At 46.2% G+C, this 20,283-nt stretch overlaps 1 protein-coding gene across 1 annotated transcript in view; it reads right to left on the minus strand.

Annotated features, from left to right (window-relative positions):
* kif6 (kinesin family member 6) overlaps positions 1–20,283 on the minus strand; it is a gene marked incomplete at both ends in the record, with an annotated part of 71,538 nt that overhangs the window by 24,728 nt on the left and 26,527 nt on the right. Inside the window, 4 exons of the mRNA XM_080012060.1 lie at positions 1,423–1,620; positions 7,933–8,107; positions 15,151–15,289; positions 15,664–15,767. Coding sequence (XP_079868186.1) covers positions 1,423–1,620; positions 7,933–8,107; positions 15,151–15,289; positions 15,664–15,767 — 616 coding nt within the window. The remainder of the gene's footprint in view (positions 1–1,422; positions 1,621–7,932; positions 8,108–15,150; positions 15,290–15,663; positions 15,768–20,283) is intronic.

A 20,283-nucleotide genomic window follows, 5' to 3' on the forward strand; every position in this document is an offset into this window, starting at 1 on the left:
TCAAACCGAAGCTTGCTCTAAAATCAACAATGTAACAGCAAGTAATAAAGCAAACGGCAACATTACGGTGAAATGCAGGATTGCTTTTAACTGCAGTTTTTCAGATGTCACAAGATTCTGGCTCTGACTAAATGCAAGTCAATGGAAATAAGAACAAATATTGAGCTACAAATATAGAATCAAAAGCTTAAAAGTTTGAAATGTTTTGTTTTACCAAGAAGATATTAGGGCTTAAAGCATAAATCCAAACTCCTCTCTTCAGAAACCAACGGGTGACGCCACATTTATTTCCCTCAGTCCATGGTTAAAACAACAAGGAGATGGTGGGGGGCCTAAACAAAAACAATACTGTGTAGGCAGGATAAATTAAAGGTCATTAGCAGGAACAATCAGCAGGTTATGGGAACAAAGTAAACACGTTTTGCTTCATTAGATCAGAAGGGTTAGGGCCTGGGGTTAGTTAAAAAAAAATCCACAACAGCGCAGAAATTCCTCAAAAGTGTGATTAAGTGCTTGAAAAAATATGTTTATTTCATAGAAACAAGTTCAAAGAACTGTACAAGACATGGACCTAAAATGGAAAAAAAGGCCCCAGATGCCCCGACTGAATGAGTTTTTGAATGATCCTAAAATTTAGGATCATACAAAAACTCATTCTCATTTTTCGAGCTGAGAAAAAAACGAGATGCTGACTGCTACCTGGGACCGTAGCAAGTCTGAGTGTCTCAAGTGTTTGGCTTACAGTCTTTTTGGCCCCTGGTCTCTGCCTCATGCACCAGCGTTCATTATGAGCTTTGAACTCATCAGCAACAAATTACAGGTTTAAGATACCGTGTGATGTTGCTCCGCTGGCACAAACACACTGAGCCACTTCAGTGACCTCCAAAAGGAGACTCCTTAAATGCATACTGATGACATTGTTTAGAAATAGGGTAGCGTGGGGAGTATTCGGAACGGCGGACTCCGCAACAGGCCATAAAAACCCCAAGTCAGGGATTTGTAACGCATTTTAAGAGCGAGCGTCTCAGAAGACAACCTAGACAGACACACTGGAAATCAGCGCGGCCACAAGCAAAGGGCTGCCGACATTCCAACCGAGGGAGATCACCGCTCCCTGCGCGCTTGGTAATTTATGTTCTGTTTATTCCCTTTCCCGCCTCCAGTGGGTGTCCCGATGTAATGGATTTCTCGCCGGTGAAACTACGAAAATATATGTTCTCTAATGGCGTGTTATGATGGCCGGCGGCTCTGTGTTTTACGAGTGTAAATTGCTAGGTTAAGCCGCTTGCAGCACCATCTTGAAAGGCTGCCACGGACTGAGCACCACAAAGTCAGATTTGACAATGCCATCATTTGTCCATGCGACGCAGAATAATGACGGGTGCTGAGGGTGAATTCTAAAGGAGATGAAGCGTACGGTACCTCTTTTTCGTTGGTGTGCTATCGGTCCTTCACTTTTGCTGACGGTGGCGTCAGAGCTCCCCTCCTCCATCCACGATGTTCTGGGCGAAGCGGAGGGATTCTGGGAGGCCCGGCCGTGACTGCTGCCCATGCTAGCGAGCCGGTCGGCAACATCCTGGGCCCTCTTCCTCTCCTTCTTCAGTATGTTCACCAGGATATCTTTGCAGCTGGAGTTAAGGGAAAAAAACAGGCATATTGCCACTGATAATGGGGGGCAATAGCGCAGGAGGTAGAGCGGGTCGTCTAGTGAGGGGAAGATTACCGGTTCGATCCCCTGGTCCTCCCGGTAGCGTGCTGAAGCGTCCTTGAGCAAGACATCCCAGATACATCAGTTACTGGGATGGGTATAATGCAGAAAAGTGCATTTTGTTGCCTCAGCACTTGTACTCTGTGCAATGACAATTCGTTGAACCTAATCTAATCTAATAACGGAACTTTGACCCCTGCCTTCATTGATGACTTAGAACCATTTAGATCGGTACGTTTGAAAACCCCGCCGTCCGAACTTCCAGTAATCATTTCCCAGGGCGTCGATCTACTTAGCGCCCGACCTTACGGCTCAGGAAGATGTCACGGTGTTGGGAGGGAAGTGGTGGAGGGAAGAGGAGCCGAGGAGCCGGAGAGGCTGCGAAGACCCTGCCAAGATTCCAGAGAATCTCCTGCTGATGAGCTTGTGTGTGTGTGTGTGTGTGTGTGTGTGTGTGTGTGTGTGTGTGTGTGTGTGTGTGTGTGTGTGTGTGTGTGTGTGTGTGTGTGTGTGTGTGTGTGTGTGTGTGTGTGTGTGTGAGAGCTTGGCTGATTGTGTGTTTGTTTAAGCGCGTCCATGTGCGAATGTGTTCACACTTCTCTTCTAATACCGTGACACGTTTCACTGCTCCGTACAAAATGTGTGCTGGGATGAATTTACTGCAACCGTTTCCTTTTCTTGCCTTCGCGATAGACCAGCTGCACAGCGCTCTCCTGTATTCTGTCAAACTGAGCGGGTGTCACCTGTGCTATTTATAATTATACTATAATGGGCTTCAAAGAGAGACTGCAGTTATTAGTTCAAACACACCACTCCATTCAACTATGTCCAATCCTACTTCTAACCGACTGACTAGTCAGACTATCCTTCTTCTAACAGACTAGAACCGAATAAAAAGCGGAGAAAGAAAATAATCAAAATCTATCTATCTTAAACTTTGTGAATCTGTTTAAGAAAGAAAAGAAAAGACAACTACTGCTCGGTCCAGCCGGGACTACTGGATGCCATCCTTGATTCCTGCTTCCTAAATAGGAAGTGTTTTACCAAGAGGTGGTCGAAGATACATTTTTCTTAAGGAAAAGAACACTCTTGCGTTCCGGTTTATTAGGATAGTTTATTACTTTCATGAATGAAAAAGCATGCCGTCTCATAAAGCAGCGCGGCCAATCGCTCGCTCTACCTTCCATATGGAAAGCAGCTCATGCCCGGTCGGCCTGCGGTTCCAAGCAGCGCAGTGCGTCTGATGCCCCATGACACACAGCAATCCATGGTTAACACATTACTCCGTGCCTTAAACCCCTGTTTCTCTCACTGGATTAGAAGGTATTTAATCGTGGCCGGTCCGAGGCTCAGCAGATAATTTAGGCCGCTCAATCAAACAAAGTTTAAAAAGGTCCACATTTATCAAGACAAATGACCATGTCTTGGGATGAGAGCTGGAGACGTCATGTGTTCTCGCCAGTGGAGACAGAGGGGGATGCCGGTGGGAAGGGTAAGAATTACGGAACTGGTCTCTTTCCCATTAAGCCTGGCCTTTGCGAAATGCCCACAAAATGTCAAACCACAACGTGTCTTAATGGTTACCTTACCTGTACATGCAAAGTCTCACGCAAAAGCTAAATACCGGCGTTACTTTGGTTACTGTGTCATTATTTTATACAACCTCTTTAGACCAGTGAAATGCCAGTAAAGGAGACATTGTCCTAAGACAAAGTAAGAAAAAAGTACTGAAGCTGTAGTTACAACTGTTGTTGTGGAGTGCAATTTCTAAAGTTGTTTTTCTGACAAACCAGGTAGTGTATTTATTATAGTAACAATTGAGTATACTGTATAATAAGACATTTTAGGGGGCATTACAATGAGAATGGAGAGACAGTCTTACAAACTGCGTAATGATACGTACAGTAAATGGTGGGAAAGCGCTATTGTACTGACACAATGGGCTTTAATGTTTGCCTTGCACAAAGAATGAATGAATTCTAAGCCTTCCGTTTTACAGTTGTTACAGCACCTTTTCTTAAAATAAAGTTGCTACACACCTTCACACTTGAGAGGAGACCTTTGAAGACCACTGAAGACCATTCTTGAGCTCTCGGCCACTGAACAACTCCGATGACATCATTCCAGTGACTAATGGTCAAGTAATGGAGAGTATTCAGCGCGTAACGAGCGAGCGAGTGAATGAGTTTCTTACTCATTCACTCATGTTCTCTCAAGCTGGGTTAGGTGTCCAAATTGGCTTTGTCAAACCTTTAAAACTCGCTTGTAAAACAATTCTACAGTTGTGATACAAACTTGTTTCTAAATCAGTCGTCTGGAATCAGGTAAGTCTAAGACAAAGCCAGGCCCTGCCATCCCTCACGTTGGTAGGATTTGTGGCTTTCATGCCAAAGCCTGTCAGCGTATTTACTGCAAACCGGGTTGGAGAAGCCCAGAGAGCAACGCCGGACACATCAGCCATGGATTTATATTATAATTGGATAATTGTTTTTACAGGACAGCTGAATTGAATGCTTCCAAGCAGACAATGAGCAGCACCGACTAGCGTTCTCGAGCGTGGCGCTACTTCAAGAAAAAAAAACACTGAAGATGTACCAGTTAGGCGAATATCCCATTCCCATTCCAACGTTGGTGCCAACGCAAGTAAACTCAAATCAAAAGGAAACGGCAGTCTCTTCTATTATTCACTGGAATCGGCACTCTATGCATTTCACACATGCAAACACACACGCAGGACCACAGATACACATGCGCCGATCCACACAATCTGCCATTATTATCTGCAACCTAAAACCTAACAGCTTTAAGTCACTATGTGGAAACACAAAGACTGACCATAAGAGATGACAATTTGAGTCCTACTCTGCTGATTTGCATTCGCACACAAAACAACTTCCATCTGGAAGCAACGCTCGCCAATCTATACTAGCGTAGAGTCCAAATGCCTTCAAACGTGTTGCTGTTGACCTGCTTCCAGACTCTGGCCCCCGATGACGTACGTGACTCAATCGCTATTTGAACATAGGCATTGGAGGCCGGACGACCCAAAAGGCTGCAAAGCCTCAGCACGACGGAGACCGCGGGTGGGCGGTCGCATGGGAGAAATGAAACACTCAATTAGGTTTAGCCAAAGTTTAAGACAAGAGAAATGAAAATAGCTTTCTAACTTTTTGAAGTGAAGGCAAACCCCAATGGACAGGTTTCAATCGGGCGCGCTGGTGAGCGTGCATGCTTGAAGACGTAGACATGTTTCTTTTCAGGATTCTTATGAATAAAATGTGGTTATGCATACTGAATCACACAGCAATATAATAATGTAAGGTTCTGGACACCCATTTGAAAACAGTGTAATGATTCCGTGCCAAAAGCCTCGCGTGCTGTCAAGATGTCCCTGACCCGCAAACAGAAAAAGTGCTTGTTTGAGGCTTCCGAGCTGCTCTCCATAAGGGGGGTCAGCCGAAAACCGTGGAAAATGCAGCGTAAAATGCACTCCTCAAATTCAATCTATTCTCCCAGTCCCTATGCTGAAACATAACAAAATGTCTTCATAACAAAATGTCAATAAGCCATTCCAGAGCAGTAGATCGGCCTATCAAGCCGTTAGCCGGCGGGAATACTCCTGAATGGAGGTCTGAGGGGCTGTTGAACCAAGGCAATACATTTGGGGGCATTATTTTGACCGAGGGGAATCGGGAGCAATAACATCTTGACACGAGAGCTCCCGCGGAACAGTTGCCAAGGCTCTTAAGGAAAGACCTGGCGTCGCTGCCAACGATTGTAAACACGTTGTCATGGATTACTTGCGCCGTATCGAACTGGCGAGTGAGACTGCGGATTAGCCAAATCCGTCATGGATACACTCAACAGCACACGCCAGCCAAGGCAAAACAAAACTGGTTGTTATTAGCACCATCCATCTTTTCTACCTGAAACTGGAATTATTTCAGCCTATATTCATGCGCCTATCAGACATCTGGTGGAAGTTAATGGCTTAGCTTCAAGCTAAACTAGATCTTTTGCAAATTACAATCTCAAATGGTCCTCTCCCAAGGATGAGGCATTTGTATAATCTCACAGCTGTACACAAACAATATGCATTGATTTGATAAAAAGTTTTTCCAGTTAATCTATTAACTTAATATTGTTAGCTTTAGCATTGACTGTGTTTGACGCTGGGGAACCCTGCATTTCCAAGTAAATATATAAACGTAATATTGCTAGCATCAACATTGAATGCGTATAACGCAGGGTGACCCTGGACTAGACCTGGAAGTGTCTGCACTATTAAATGGTGCGCTAAACCACATTGGAGAACACATGTCAACCATTCATCTACCGTACAAGCCATTAAAAAGACATTAACAAAATTTGACCAAGCTAACCCAAATGTGAGCCCCATCAAAGATAAGCTTTGCATTACTTTCGGGAAAGGATTTGGTGACGTTGTCAACCGGGCTTTTCTCTCTTTTGCCCACTTTGAGAGCCGCCGTGCTATTCCCAATCCTAGGTTGTTTGTTTGCGCTGCTTTGTTTGCTCTGCCATCGTGTTCCTCGTTAGCGAAGGATGTGTCATCGCTTCGGTTTGGGCAGGCTAACCGTTACCATGTGTCCTGTCGGAGGACTACCCTGCAGTGGGACGGACGGACAGATGGGGGTTCGGTGGGTGAGGGTAGACCCTTAGACTCTGCTGTGGGTTCTGTCCTGCGGGGAACTCTCCCATAATCAACCCCGTGGAGACTGGATAGACCTGGGAGGCGGGGGCTGACTTTTTGCGGAGGATATGAGGATGTGAGCTTAGCAGGTAGCGACAGCCCGGATTTAGAAGGTTATTAGGAAGACGGCTGGTTGGGGATGATGTCATTGCACTGGGGTTGGTCGACCAAGTCTCACGCACGGAGCGACGTCGAAGGGTAGGTCGTCAATGGTAACAAATATTGGACTTAAGTTACGCTGACACAGATTTGATAGAAGATCTGCATTATGGTCTTCAAAAATATGCGCCCCTGAACACGTACTCCCGACATTCCAGCAATTTCATCGTCAAAACGTCGGCATGATGTAGAAAACTGCTGCGTGTCGTTTTGAGCGGTGGCGGAGGGGGAGAGAATTTGCAATTTGCTACGTGCGTGCTCCAAAACATATTTTGTGCGCGCTTGAGTTCTTTGCGGCCAAATAATCAGGCAGACATCTTGATTTTCCAACTAATGTGCTGTGATCTAAAGGAAAACAGCGGCGTGGGGGCGGGGGTAGGAATCCTCCCAAACAACCATTAGAAATATTATCTTTAAATACGAGGGGTTATGATGAATGGAAATTATGATTAACTGCCGTCATTAGAAAGAGATATATCTGAAGATACGCCTTAAAACAACATCGGCATTCCGTGTGTATTTTGGGATGGCTGATGAATTTGACCATAGTTTAACTATGCAGTTCATGTGTTTACACAAGGGGCCGCGATCCGACTACAGGAACACCAGCAGATCTAGTTGAGCTTAAATATGTTCCTACTTTAAAAAATACTGCTTTTAAACTCTTCTCATAGACACAGAGGCAATGAAATGGAGAATTGGGCTAAAATATGTTCGGACCATAAATATATCCTACTTGTACTGTTAATATGTGTTCCCGAGAAACTGAAGTAAAATGGAACCATGCCAACCATCCAAAGAAAATGACTATGACCTATACCTCAACCATTGAACCTGAAACAAAGTGTAAACTGTGAGTTACAGTGAAGCCTGTATGCTGGTTTTTGGAAGAGTTGGAGTGGTAAAGTGGTAATCTGCAAGATGTTTATGTGAGAAAATCCCATATATATATATATATATATATATATATATATATATATATATATATATATATATATATATATATATATATATATATATATATTTTTTTTTTTTCCCATATCACTTTTTTTTACGTGTACGCTTTATAAGAACCAGCCATTCACTGTATTTGCGTTTTGCATGTGCTACTCCATATTGCGTTTCCGTCGTTGGTGGCAGGATCCACCATTCAAGTGACCGAGGAAAAAACAAACAAATCAATCAGTCGATCAGAAGGAATACTTTCTGGCAAAAAGAGTGACCGTCTCGGAGCAAAGATGAGGGCAAACTTTGCAATTACGAAAGGAACTCCAGGATTAACCCAACGCGGCGCGATCTGATGCATCGGCACTTGAAACTTGAAGCCGGGAGCTCGTTTTGGCCCAAAGGATACTGATCTCGTTATCCCGTTGCGCCAGCATCTCTTTCAGCCTGGCGAGATTCGGTGAATTTGGCCTTGACTCGGTGTCTAACGTCGTCGTGGCTGCTGGCGCTGTTGCTGGTGCTGCTGCTGGTTTTCGCTCTCCAGCGGCAACGCTCCCATCCCCCGTCCTGTCCCTGATGGTCACCTGGACATAGAAGCACAGAGAGATGGTTCGGTCTTGAAGTTGTTTCGGAAGTCTTTGCTCAAATAACATTTGAATTGAATCTATATTCAAAGAAAATGGCAGAGATCCACAATCGGTGTCAGAACATCGTGGCAAAAACTTGAAAAATGGATAAAGTATACAAAAGTTACACTCAGGCATTATAAATGCATGCCCTCCTCTAGGCTCTCCTATCCACCCCAGAACCCTTGACCAGGGGTAGGGAGGGGGGACTCAACCCTAAAGCAGGTTACATTCGGGACTTCCATCCATCCATTGTCACGCTGCTAATTCTTCACTTTGATTATTACGATGACTTTGTCAAAAAATCCCATATTCGATCCCATATTTAGCTGGCGCTGTTTAAGAAACAGACGTTCTGCACGAGTCAGACGGTGAGTCTAATTCAAGTGTTTAAGAAAAGGTAGTTTGTGTTTCACCACAGGGTTAGAGTAACGACATATCGGGTCAAATTCAGTTATTCAAGTACTTGGTAACTTTCAGGATATTTAAGATTGTTTTTTTTCCACAGTAGTATGAAGTTTCAAAATATTTTACGGCAATAAAATTTAAGGAAACGTCCATATTCTAGTGGACCTCATTTAACTAACTTCGACATATCAATCGAATTACGTCGGCCAATTTTGTGTGTGTGTATGTGTGCGTGCGTGCGTGCGTGCGTATGGAGGAAGAACAAAGCTAAAATAGGAGAAGGAAGCGAAAAACAAAAAAGGAAACCAAATCCAAACCAGATCCGAAAAGCGAGCGGGGCGTCGATCGCAGGAATGTAAACGGAAGAGCGGACTGACTTTTTGCGGGGATCATAACAAACTGGACGAGTGGTAAACACGACGCTGGAGCACAATCTGGAAAAATATCAGCCCCCAAAATCCTACAATCACCCCCCTCCCTCCCTCCTCCCCTCCCCGGACCCACCTGTATTCACTTAGCAGCGGCAGCGGCGGCTCTGCCTAAATAAAGCTGGATAAATAAATAGCGAGTTCGCTTCCACGTCACAATTTAAGGGTTTCAATGTCAGCGCTAATTCCACGAAAAATACACACCAGCGAGAATTAAGAGATCAGCGACGACCAGAGATGGGTCGAAGTTTTTTTTGTCTTTGTACTGTCAACTAATTCTACCCTCTGATTATTAAGTGATGGTAGGGCTTCCTTAAGGGACCACACCGCTGTCAAATTGAGCTTTGGCCCGTTCACTTATTTCCTATTCGTTCATTTCACATTTTGTCTGCTCCACATAGATTTTTCATAGGATTCATACCTTTTATATATCCTTAAATTTACATTTTCTTTTTACAACTCTGCCCAGCACAGTCTCTGGAGTTTGCCAAAAAGCATTTCACTGCATGCTGTACAGTACAATGTGGATGCGTCAAATACATCTTTTGAGTCTTGAATCTTTGAATCTTTTGGAGCAATGGCACTTCTGCCTTTGGAAATGAAATTAATCTAAATAAATAAAATGTGTATTTGTGGTGTGGTGGTGGTGTGGTGTAAGCAGCCACACCTGTCTTGGGTCTAGGCCACGAAGGTATTGCGGGTTGGCCGTCAAATCATGGGCAAAACACATCGATTTTATTGAATTATTTTTTTTAAATGATTAATTACAAAAACGTTTTTAAATGTAAAAAAATAATAATAATTTCATGGTATTTTTTCTTTAAAACCTTCAAAAATGCATCATCACTGATGGATAGGAACTTATGTTAGGGCGTACTACATCCAAGCCGGACCACGATCGACATGCACCTGTACATTTTTGAACATGCAGTGATAATCAAAATGGATGGTTGGCTAGCATCAGGCACACTTAGAGGAAGAAGAACATCATCCACAAGCAAAGTCCCGGCAGGACATCGGACAGGCGGGACAGTCCCGCCTGTCAAACAAAAGAGAAAGGTTCAGAGAAAGTATAGCACCGAATATTTATCATTGGGATTTTTCTGGACAGGCACGGAAGATGAACCCTTACCCCTGTGCGTGGTGTGTTCCGAGATTTTATCAAACGAAGCTCTGAAGCCATGTAAACTGCGCCGTCACCTTGAGAATAAACTCCAACAGGACATGTCCAAGCCGCTTGAATTTTTCGATAATAAACTCAAGGAGTATCAGGGCAAGAAGAAAGTCATTGAAACGTCATGTGTGGGCACCAAGAACGCAAACCGCCGATCTGTCCGACATAGCTGTGCGATTTGTGATGCCTTTCCTGACGCCGTATCTCTGTGAGACTGGCTTTTCCGCGCTTGTGGCATTGAAGACAAAATACAGGAATAAACTCAATGTTGAGCCAGACCTTCGCCTGAGACTGTCGTCCCTTAAGCCAGACATCAAGCATTTGGTGTCTGCCATGCAACATCAGCCTTCTCATGAGGTGAATTAATATTAATGTGCTCCTGTTAGTGTTAGTTTCATCATCGCTGGCATGAGTTGTGAGTTTTAACCCACCTCTTTTTTTGTTTGACCACTACTGCCCTGTACGTATGAGAATGCATATGATTGTCAAAATATACATCCTCTGAGAACGCACTGTTTGGCTCCCATATTACTCCTGGTCGGATGTGGGCCGTGAACACTTTTGAGATTTTCAAGTGGGCTGCAAGTCCGAAAAGGTTGGGAACCTCTGGTCTAGGTAATTTGGCCCGGGATCAGAGGTGGCTGTACCCCTGTTGCTCATCAGAGCAATCGACAGGCAACAGTTAAATCACCAATCCCCACACACACACACACACACACACACACACACACACACACACACACAGGGAGAGCCTCTGTCAAGACATGTTTCCATCTGCTCCTGGCTTGTTACATCTTGCCGACAATAAACTGGTGTGTTTGTGTGGTGAACCAAGGGGCGTGGTCAAGCACCGGCTGCAGACGACAGCACGGTTCACTTTCCCGCAGCCGCCAAGCTGCCTGGAGTTAGACCAATCAGCGCCGCCAACTCGAGGCAGGGAGCTTTCTTAATGTTTGTCTGTCTTGCAGAGGGGATCAGCACACGGGCTCGTCAGCTGACCAGCAGCCAGAGTGCGGAACGCCATTCCTCTTGTGCCTGAAATTATTATCACCACAACCACCATCATTATTATCATTATTCATATTTGTGGCTAGCGAGCCTTTTGTTCAGGACATAATAAAAAATCTCGCCATGTTGGCAAACCATGGAGGAAAGGACTCCGTCTCCCTCCCTAAACACCTACTTGTGGACGTCTCTGCCCAGAGGTAGGGGTTTAATCATTTCAGCCGAAGGAGGAATGGCGTTCCTCACTCTGGCTGACCAGCTTGTGCGCCGATCCCCGAGCGGACGCTGATTCGGTCGACTCGAGGTAGCTTGGCGGCCGTGGGAGAGGAGAAAGGAAAGTATTTGTGCGAGAACGCAAGGAGTGGAGGTGGAGAAGGTGGACGAGTTCAAGTACTTGGGGTCGACCCTCCAAAGCAGCAGAGAGTGCGGGAGAGAGGTGAAGAAGAGAGTACAGGCAGGGTGGAGTGGGTGGAGAAGAGTGTCCGGAGTGATCTGTGATCACTCCGGACAGTGATCTGTGTGAAGGGTTCCAGCAAGAGTGAAGGGGAAGGTCTACAGGACGGTAGTGAGACCAGCTGCGTATGTTGTACGGTTTAGAGGCGGTGGCAGCGACGAAAAGGCAGGTTGCTGAAGTGGAGGTGGCAGAGTTGAGGATGTTGAGATTTTCATTGGGATGACAAGGATGGACAGGATGAAGAATGAGTACGTGAGAGGGACAGCTCAGGTTGGACAGTTTGGTGGAAAAGTGAGAGAGGCCAGATTGAGATGGTTTGGACACGTGTGCAGGAGAGATGAGAGTTACATTGGGAGAAGGATGCTGAGGATGGAGCTGCCAGGCAAGAGGAAAAGAGGAAGGCCAAAGAGAAGGTTGATGGATGTGGTGAGGGAGGACATGCAGGCGGTTGGTGTAAGGGAGGAAGATGCGCAGAACAGAAGGCATTGGAGGCAGACGATCCGCTGTGGAGACCCCTAACGGGAGCAGCCGGAAGAAGGGGAAGAATATTTTGTGTTTTTGTGAGAACTTATTTTATGCATATTTGTATTTATTATATTAATAGGCTGGCATGAGGAAAACACATTCCACTGCCATTATACGTACATGTAGAAGTGTGCGCGACAAATTCAATTTGAACTTAAGTCACTCTGACAAAAAAGACATTTTACTGTAGTTGTCAGTGTGGCCAGGAGATGTTTTTAGGGTTACGATGTCTCACCATAGAAACCTTGTTCCAGTTCCTTAAAAAAAAAAAAAAAAAAAAATCTGCTTTCATTGGGAAAGTGGTCTGGTATTGTAAGATGTGTGTGCTCACTAGTAAACAGGCTAAAAACTCAATTTGTGGTTGTGAGTAAGTCCCAGTTTGGCACCTTATCGCTAATGAGTTGACGAAAGACGATTGGCAAACAATGAGCCGTGGGAAAATCAACATATACTGTAACACTGAGCAGAGCATAGCAAATGGCAACTGGCAACCCAAGTCTAAACCAGAATTATGGTCAGAAAACAGTAGTTGATGTATCCTTTTATATTTTTTTACCGAGAGTTTGTCCAAAACAATCTTCAGAGCAGCTTTATACATAGGCGTATTGGTATCATATTCTGTATAGGTTTTTGTATATTTCGCTATTCCTTTTTTTTTTTTTTTTATATGGCCATTGTTTTTTTTCAACTGTCAAAACTTTTTCATGCTTTTTTATGCTCTGTAAAGCAGTGCACCACCGCTTGCCACAACAATTTCCTTATGTATGAAAATGACCGAATAAACAGATTCTGATTGTGATCTGCAGGTCCTGCCTGAATTATTTTTCCAACCATCATGTCGAATTTGGGTTCAAATATTTATTCCAAGTAAAACTGCAGGAGTGTCGTTATGAAGACACAAGATGTATCAGCTTTCTGGTTAGGTGGGCGTTTTTGAGGCCAGAAAGTCAGCAGTATCCACCACGCATTGTCAACCTAAATAGCATGACTAAACCGTATTGAAGTTAAGTAAAGTGAATTAGATGAACAACACATTGTTGACGACGATAGAGGGTGCAGTTCTCTCAATGGATCAGTAGGGGGAGCCATTTAAAAGAAGTGGGCGGTCAGCTGGTCACTGGGGAGCGGCCGCCCGGGGGTCAACCGAGTTCGGCCCACGCTCGAAGTCAACGTTCAAAACCAATGACACTGTTCTTGTCAAACATGATTATTTCTTTTTTTTTCTTGTCTTTCACCTCGAGGCCAACTCGCACTAAGGACTTTCCGTCAACAATCAGGAGACAAAACTGTATTTAACATGAAAAGGTCAAAGCGAAAGCGAGCACCTTCAGCAGGGAGAAGCAGAATTGAATCTTCCTCATATCCGGCCCCAACGTCAGTGTCGCCTCAGGATCGGGGTCGTCCAAATAGACCTTGATTTGCTCCTCCAACCTGGAGAGACACACACACACACACACACACACACACACACACACACACACACACACTCAGACGAGTTCCACCTACAGTCTGGCAAATACTCTATCACACTCAGAAGTCACTCAAACAGCTAACATCTATATTTGCGCAGAACTTTCTCGGGTGTTTGAAATCTTCTGGCCGGTCAAAGAAAACTATTTACTTTAACGTGCGCTCCGGCTCCTCCAGCGCGGGGCCTGTTTGATAAACCATCACAAGAGGATAGTCCAAACATTGGTGGTTCAAACTCTGGAAACGGCCACTGGAAAGGCCCGGGGTGGGGGGATGCCGGGAAAGGCCAGACGGATCCAATGGAGGTACAATGACGACGTGCGGTCTTCATTTATTTCAACTGCTACATGGCCAACGATGGAAACACGGCTGCGTTTACACCAGAAGGGTCTTAAAACAAACGCCATGCTCCTGTTTCAGGGCCTCTGCGAGTCATCAGGGCTTTTTGGGGGGGTGGGGTTTGGGGGCTGGGGGTTGCCATGTACAATATTTAGAGAGCGAGGACCCATCGTCTTTCAAAGGCTCGGAGCTCGATCCTTACTTCCAACAATCGGGCGTTTTTTCTGAGAGGCGAGATGATTTCTCCAGAACAAAGGACAGGCTTGTAAGTGGAGAACAAAGATCCGTAATCAGTTCAGCTCTCACAACACAAATAACTGAAAAGGTCACTGAGATTATTTTGTGAAAACAAATCCAGTATCTGATACTTTATTGAGCTGGCACTTTTACATAAAAGAAGAAATAGCCATCCAATGTATTTCAGTTCTGTGTGCGATCCTCTATAGGCTTTATTCCTTTTGTTGGCGGTGGGGTCAAGATGAGAGGCAAACCACAATTTAAAAGTTGCAGCTCCATTTCCCTGAAATTCACCCAACACAGATCACATGATCATAGGATCTGAAGGACATGCACTTTAAAACATCAGTTCAAAGCAGTTTCTCTATTTGCTGCAGGCGAGAAATTCCTACCGCTGGTTGAAAAATGTTAAAAAATATGTGTGACTGATGATATATTGGGGAGACGTAAGGGAAATACGCCGTGCGACCACTTTGCCACTAGGAGTTGATGGTCGGTAATTGAAGGTACAAAGTTGGTTTGTCAGGGAACGTGGTCACAACAGGCGTTATTAAAAGTCCCCCCGGTGGTAGTTTGACCGCAAATTGGAAAGGGGACGGTCAATAATCAGTAGAGCTAAAGGGGAACTAATAAAAGAGCAGAAGCGAGGGGGGAGTGGTAAAAAGATCAGCGCTGGAATGGGGGGAGGAGGAGACCCCGATATCTGACCCTGGATGACTGGGGCAACCGTGCTGTCTGTGGGAGAGAACCCAAAGAACAAAAATGTTGCCGGTGAAGCGGGGCCTCGGGGAACACCATTAAACATGGCTCGGCCGGGCAATGACGCGGAACTAACAGCGCGTGCTGAGGCGCTTTCAGCTCAACCCCAGATCATGACCAAATTAAAAAAAAAAAAAAAAAAAGCTATTTTGCCCTAGGAATCTCCCAGTCAGGGGAGCATTGGGGAACGGCTAAGAATGACCGTCCCCAGGAAAAGACTGTGGCTCATCTGGTTCTCAGACGTCTCAGACCTCGGCATGAACGCTCTGGAAGGCTGACAGGGACCGACCAGCGCTGCACTATTCCTGTCCTGCCTGTCCTGGGATGACTGGCTCACCGAGCTGCACGGCTGCTCACATCATTACACGCACGCAAAAACCAGCGGCTCCTGCTGCGGCCAGACGCCTGCTGTGCGCTTCACCCCAACCCCCCGCCCCGGTACGGTCTAAACTTACTAAGAACTCTCTGTGACTTTACTCCCTTGACCGGTCTGTCATCGTTGCATCTGGAAGCGGTCTCCCAAAATGATAGCCTGGCTTCTCCTCCACAACGGGGGGTTTATTTAGGAACCAAACAAAGGCAAGATGCCATTCTGATATATTAATTTTCTATAAGGACCAGAGTCTCATTGGAGCAGCATAATAGGACTGGGTTGATGGATGGGTTAAGCAGATGGTTTTAGGTGGAAGCCATTGAAGGACGGGAGGTGTCATACTTTTGCGTTTCTTCCGGAGTCAGCTGGTCCTCCCTCTGCTGCCCCGTCACCATGGAGAGTTCTTCCTTCAGGCACTGGATGTCCCTCTTCAGGCGAGCGATCAGCTGGAATGGACACAAGGAACATCAACGCTGTTTAGTCAGGATGTAGGAAAAACAATGTTCATAAGGTGGAGTGATACCCGGGCCACCACGGACCTTTCAGACCACGAAGGACCTTTCTTTGAAAATAAAAAGACTTGCACTGTTATTTAAGTGATGTAGAGATATAAGCACTCATTGGAATGCAGCTCAGCCAATCACAACGCGCGGTTGGAATGAGACGACTGAGCCCATTTGTGCGAGACACAAAATTCTACATGTATGTGCCCAAACCCACACACGCACGCACCCGCACCCGCACACACACACACACACACACACACACACACACACACACACACACACACACACACACACACACACACGCTGGTTTGCGTGCATGCTGCCAGCTGATGACAGAATCCTCCTGTAAATGATCTTGTGGCTTATCTCGCTGATGCACTTTGAGGACAAATCTAACCGTTTCCAGACAATTGGATGCTCCAGTGAGAAAACACAGGAAGCTAATAATACCGCACCAAAAATACAAAATGGCATCAACCAGCGATGGTGGCGAGACACCGTACGCAACACATGAACTCCTTTGCTTCTGTCTGTCCACACGTGTTTGGTTAAGGCCCCAAGCACGGAGCCAGCGGGCCGGCTGCCGTTGCTAACCGCTGCCCGGGTCCGGTTACTTTATGTTTTCGAAAAAAAAAAAGAAAAAAAGAAAAAGGGGGGACATCTCAGTGAGACCAGACGGAGGCTTTTAAACCCAATCTTTAGGCTCAGTGCTTTGCATAAAAACAGTCATAACAGCAAGAACGCACATTAGAGTCAAAATTGGGATCCAGGGATATACGACGTGACGACAGGCCACTGAATAGGACAAACACGATTTAGTCCATTTCAACTGGTGAGCTTTCCAGCCGGTGATGATTGCTTTTGCTACCTGCTAAGCTCAACCAGTTCTTCAATGCACCTTCTCGAAAGATCCGTGTTTGATCAAACACATTCTGGGAATCACCTTCTTTCTGGGAACCTGGCAGGTTCGTGAGGTCTCGATAGTGACTGCCATTGATATGGATCTACTGGAGGCACGAAAGGTATCCGTCTCCGTCTCCCGGCCCGTCTCTGAGATGTGAGCTTTCATCTCTGGAGTTAAGCCTTATGCGCTCCAGCTTTCCTCATTTGGGAGAGAGAGGTCGGGGTTAGGGTTGGGGGGGCCGGGGATCAATGTACAGAGAGGTCCCAGTCTAAAGGACTTCATGTCTCTCTGGGTAAGGGGGCGACGGCGTCCGGAGCGCACGGGATTAGCGGGGTTCGGGTCACGGATGAAGTGCCGGTGCACGAGTTGTCAGAATCAATGGAGGGAGCCCAATCAAACATCTGCTACGGCCCTCCCCAACTGTCTCAAGGATAAGATGCATCAAATTGATTGGGTGCTTGAGCTGCTCACTTCACTGGAATAAAAAAAAGACTTCCTGAGTTCCCTTCAAACTCTGCTCGATCCCAGCGCCGTGAACTATTTGCTCTGCGTGCTTCGGCCAAATACTTTGGATATTTTAATCATTTCTTGTTGTTGGAGGAGCCTTTGCCCTCCCTGCTGAGTGGGATTAGGACCAGATCCTCAGCTTCTGGTCCACGGCGGGGTCAATGGGTGAGAGGTGAGCCCACTTGACATGTGACCCCGGTGTGATGCGAGGCAGCAAGCGAGCCTCTCACGCTGCGTGGCTCAAAAAGCACGGAGCATTGGTTTGTGAGCCACCGCCTCGACGAACCAACACGGCATACTGATGAATTTGTCACGGAATCGTCGAATGGAAGGAAATGAGCCTTACTCCCCCACAGCTGGGCACACACGTTTAATTCAATGTGCACAGCAAAGGTTGACTTAGCGGAATGCCGGAATTTACAGCCTGTTTTGTTTGGCGGAAAGAAGCCAAAGAGGTTGTGCATTTCTTGTGGCACAGACCAGAGAGCACAATAAAAGAATAGAACAAAGTAGCGAGCGTCATTTTTCTCCCATAAAGCACTTCTTCCTCTTCTTTATTCCCTCGGAACATCCGGATGCGCCACCGCATCCTAAAAAGGTGGACTGTGTGAGAAACGGAACAGGGAGACTCGGGAGACAAACTCGACAAAAAAAAAAAAAAAGAAAGAAAAACAGGGCGTCAGCTGCGTGTCAAAGCCAACGACACCCCTGACACAAAGTCGCTCGGGAGCCGAGGGTCGCAGGGGAGGGTAGCGCCAGGTCAAAGGTCAAATGAAGTGAGCCAACTTAGCCGAGGAGCGGCACCGCCAACGAGCGCGCCCTTCTAAATCCGGAGCCAGTCAGACATTGTAAACTCGCAGCATTCTTGAGGAGAAACAGCCGTGCTCGTGCGGTTTTGGGAAAAGCGCCACTCAGCCAAAGGCAAAGATTTGGCCGTAATCCACCCCGTATCGTATTTTTCGACATCGAATATCCTCGCTGACCATCTCTCGCCGCTCCCCGTGCATCTTTTTTGGAAAACGACGCGCCGCCATGGTCTGATGTAATGCTCCCAGCTGCATCCTCCGATGCTGACCGCCCAGCACTGCGGACCAGGGCGCGTTGGTCGCTGGATGCTATTTCGGAGCTTCGTGCCCACGGCGCTACCGCAGCAGCAACCGTGTGCTCGGAATAAAACCTGACTCAGGCCACGTGAGCCGTGACGTCAGCCAAATTGCACAGAGCAACCAGATCGGGGGGAGCACGTAAGAGATGACAAAAGAGCAGAAGCAGTTCCACTCAAGCTCTATGCGATCGGTAGCAGCAACGAAGATGCTGGGGCATAAACCGCTCGCTGGATGAGAATTCGGATTGAAATTCAACAGATCTCTATTCCCCAAATTGTGATCCAATTGGGGTTATTTTTCCTTATTTTACACTTCTTCTCAGATTAAGCTGGAGCAGATTTACAATTAAATAGTTTATCGGACATTGATGACGGAGGATTTTAAAATGTTTTTATCCGCCAGGAAAAATCTGACCGTTGATAACTGAACTGGAGCGGAGAGGGAGTGAGGGAGAGAGAGGGAGAGAGAGAGAGAGGGGGCGGAGGCTCTTCCCCTCTCCGTTCAGAGCTGTTGGGTAACCACTGGTGATCGGATCTCACTTCCCCGCTCTACAGGTGATCAAAAAACATTAAATAAAAGGCACGTGGATCCCCGGCTCCGGTTCTAGGCATTTTGCCGCACTGGGCAGGCGGAGCAGCACGGCGGAGGGACGATCAGAGGCGCCCGCGATGATGTGCATCGGGACACCCGTGATCTGCGTTCCGCTGTGCGTGCATTGCGGGTCTGCCGAGGAAACGTTCCTCATGAATATATCTTGCCCAGACAATCCGCTACCTAAATGCTCATTCATATAAAATTAAATAAAGATATATATATATATATCTACGTATAAAAGGGCACTTTTGGTTCCATGGGGCATCAAGGGGCAAAGGGGCACCCTCTGCCTCCCTGCACATGCCTGCCACTCTATACAGTATACAGAAATAATGTGATTATAATACACAGCAATATAATATATAATCTACAGAGAAAGATTTTGATTTGTTTTGTTTCCTTAGAATCTTACTTGTATGGAGAGTGAAAAACATAAATCCAACTCAGAGAATTGGAGCGGAGGTTTTATTTTGTCCACCAGACACTGGTGCGTGCTGGCTCCCATACCTGTCTTTTTATTTGAGATCTATTTATTTTTGTTTGTTTCCTACATGTATGAAACAACATGTTTAAACACAACTGAGTTCAGGGACTGTCCCGTTCCAAAAAAACTTGCGCGTGCCTACAGTCGGGACAGTGGAACCGTACGTCTCCCCATTGCTTTCCATTGCTATGGGACTTAATTTATTAAAAACTGGATGAAATGGGGGGACCGCATTTGCCACATTACATTACTTTCTATGCCCCCGAATAAATATACATTCGCTGCCCCCCAGTGATCGTCGTTTGGAATTTTGCACGATCACCCATGATCTCAGATGACCATTCTGTCCACAAAATGCAGCCTCAGTAAACTTCTCACAACACAGTGAAATTGCAGTTTAGTCTCTATGCCTCTAGTCTCTAGTCTCTATATTTTTTATTGTAGTCCACTGCTTGCAAACAAGGTGCAATTAGGAGGCCCCTTCATGTAGAGAAGAGGAAGAGGGTGCATTTTCACCCAAAAGCAGGACCATTATCCCCCCTTCACCAAAACATTGCATGCTTGTATGGTCTGCATGTGGCATCGTTTAGGCATTATGGACAGCATAAGGTGAGATGTGCTATGTTGTACCTACCAGCCCTAAGCTAGCCAGCAGCGGCGCCGTTTTCTCCATACCCAAAAACCACGCAGGGGACCGGGGAGAGAGAAGGCGGGGAGGGGGACCAGGAAGGAAGGAACCATGGAGGGCGACCAACCACAAGAATTTTCACACTCACTTCTAAACCGTGTCTCTTTTGTGGGATGGAGGCAGGCCTCCATTCGGCTCGCAGGTATGCGCTAAACAGGACTGGCTCCTCGGAA

Source organism: Zeus faber (genome assembly GCF_960531495.2).
Source record: "Zeus faber genome assembly, chromosome: 13".
In the NCBI taxonomy this organism is placed as follows: domain Eukaryota; kingdom Metazoa; phylum Chordata; class Actinopteri; order Zeiformes; family Zeidae; genus Zeus; species Zeus faber.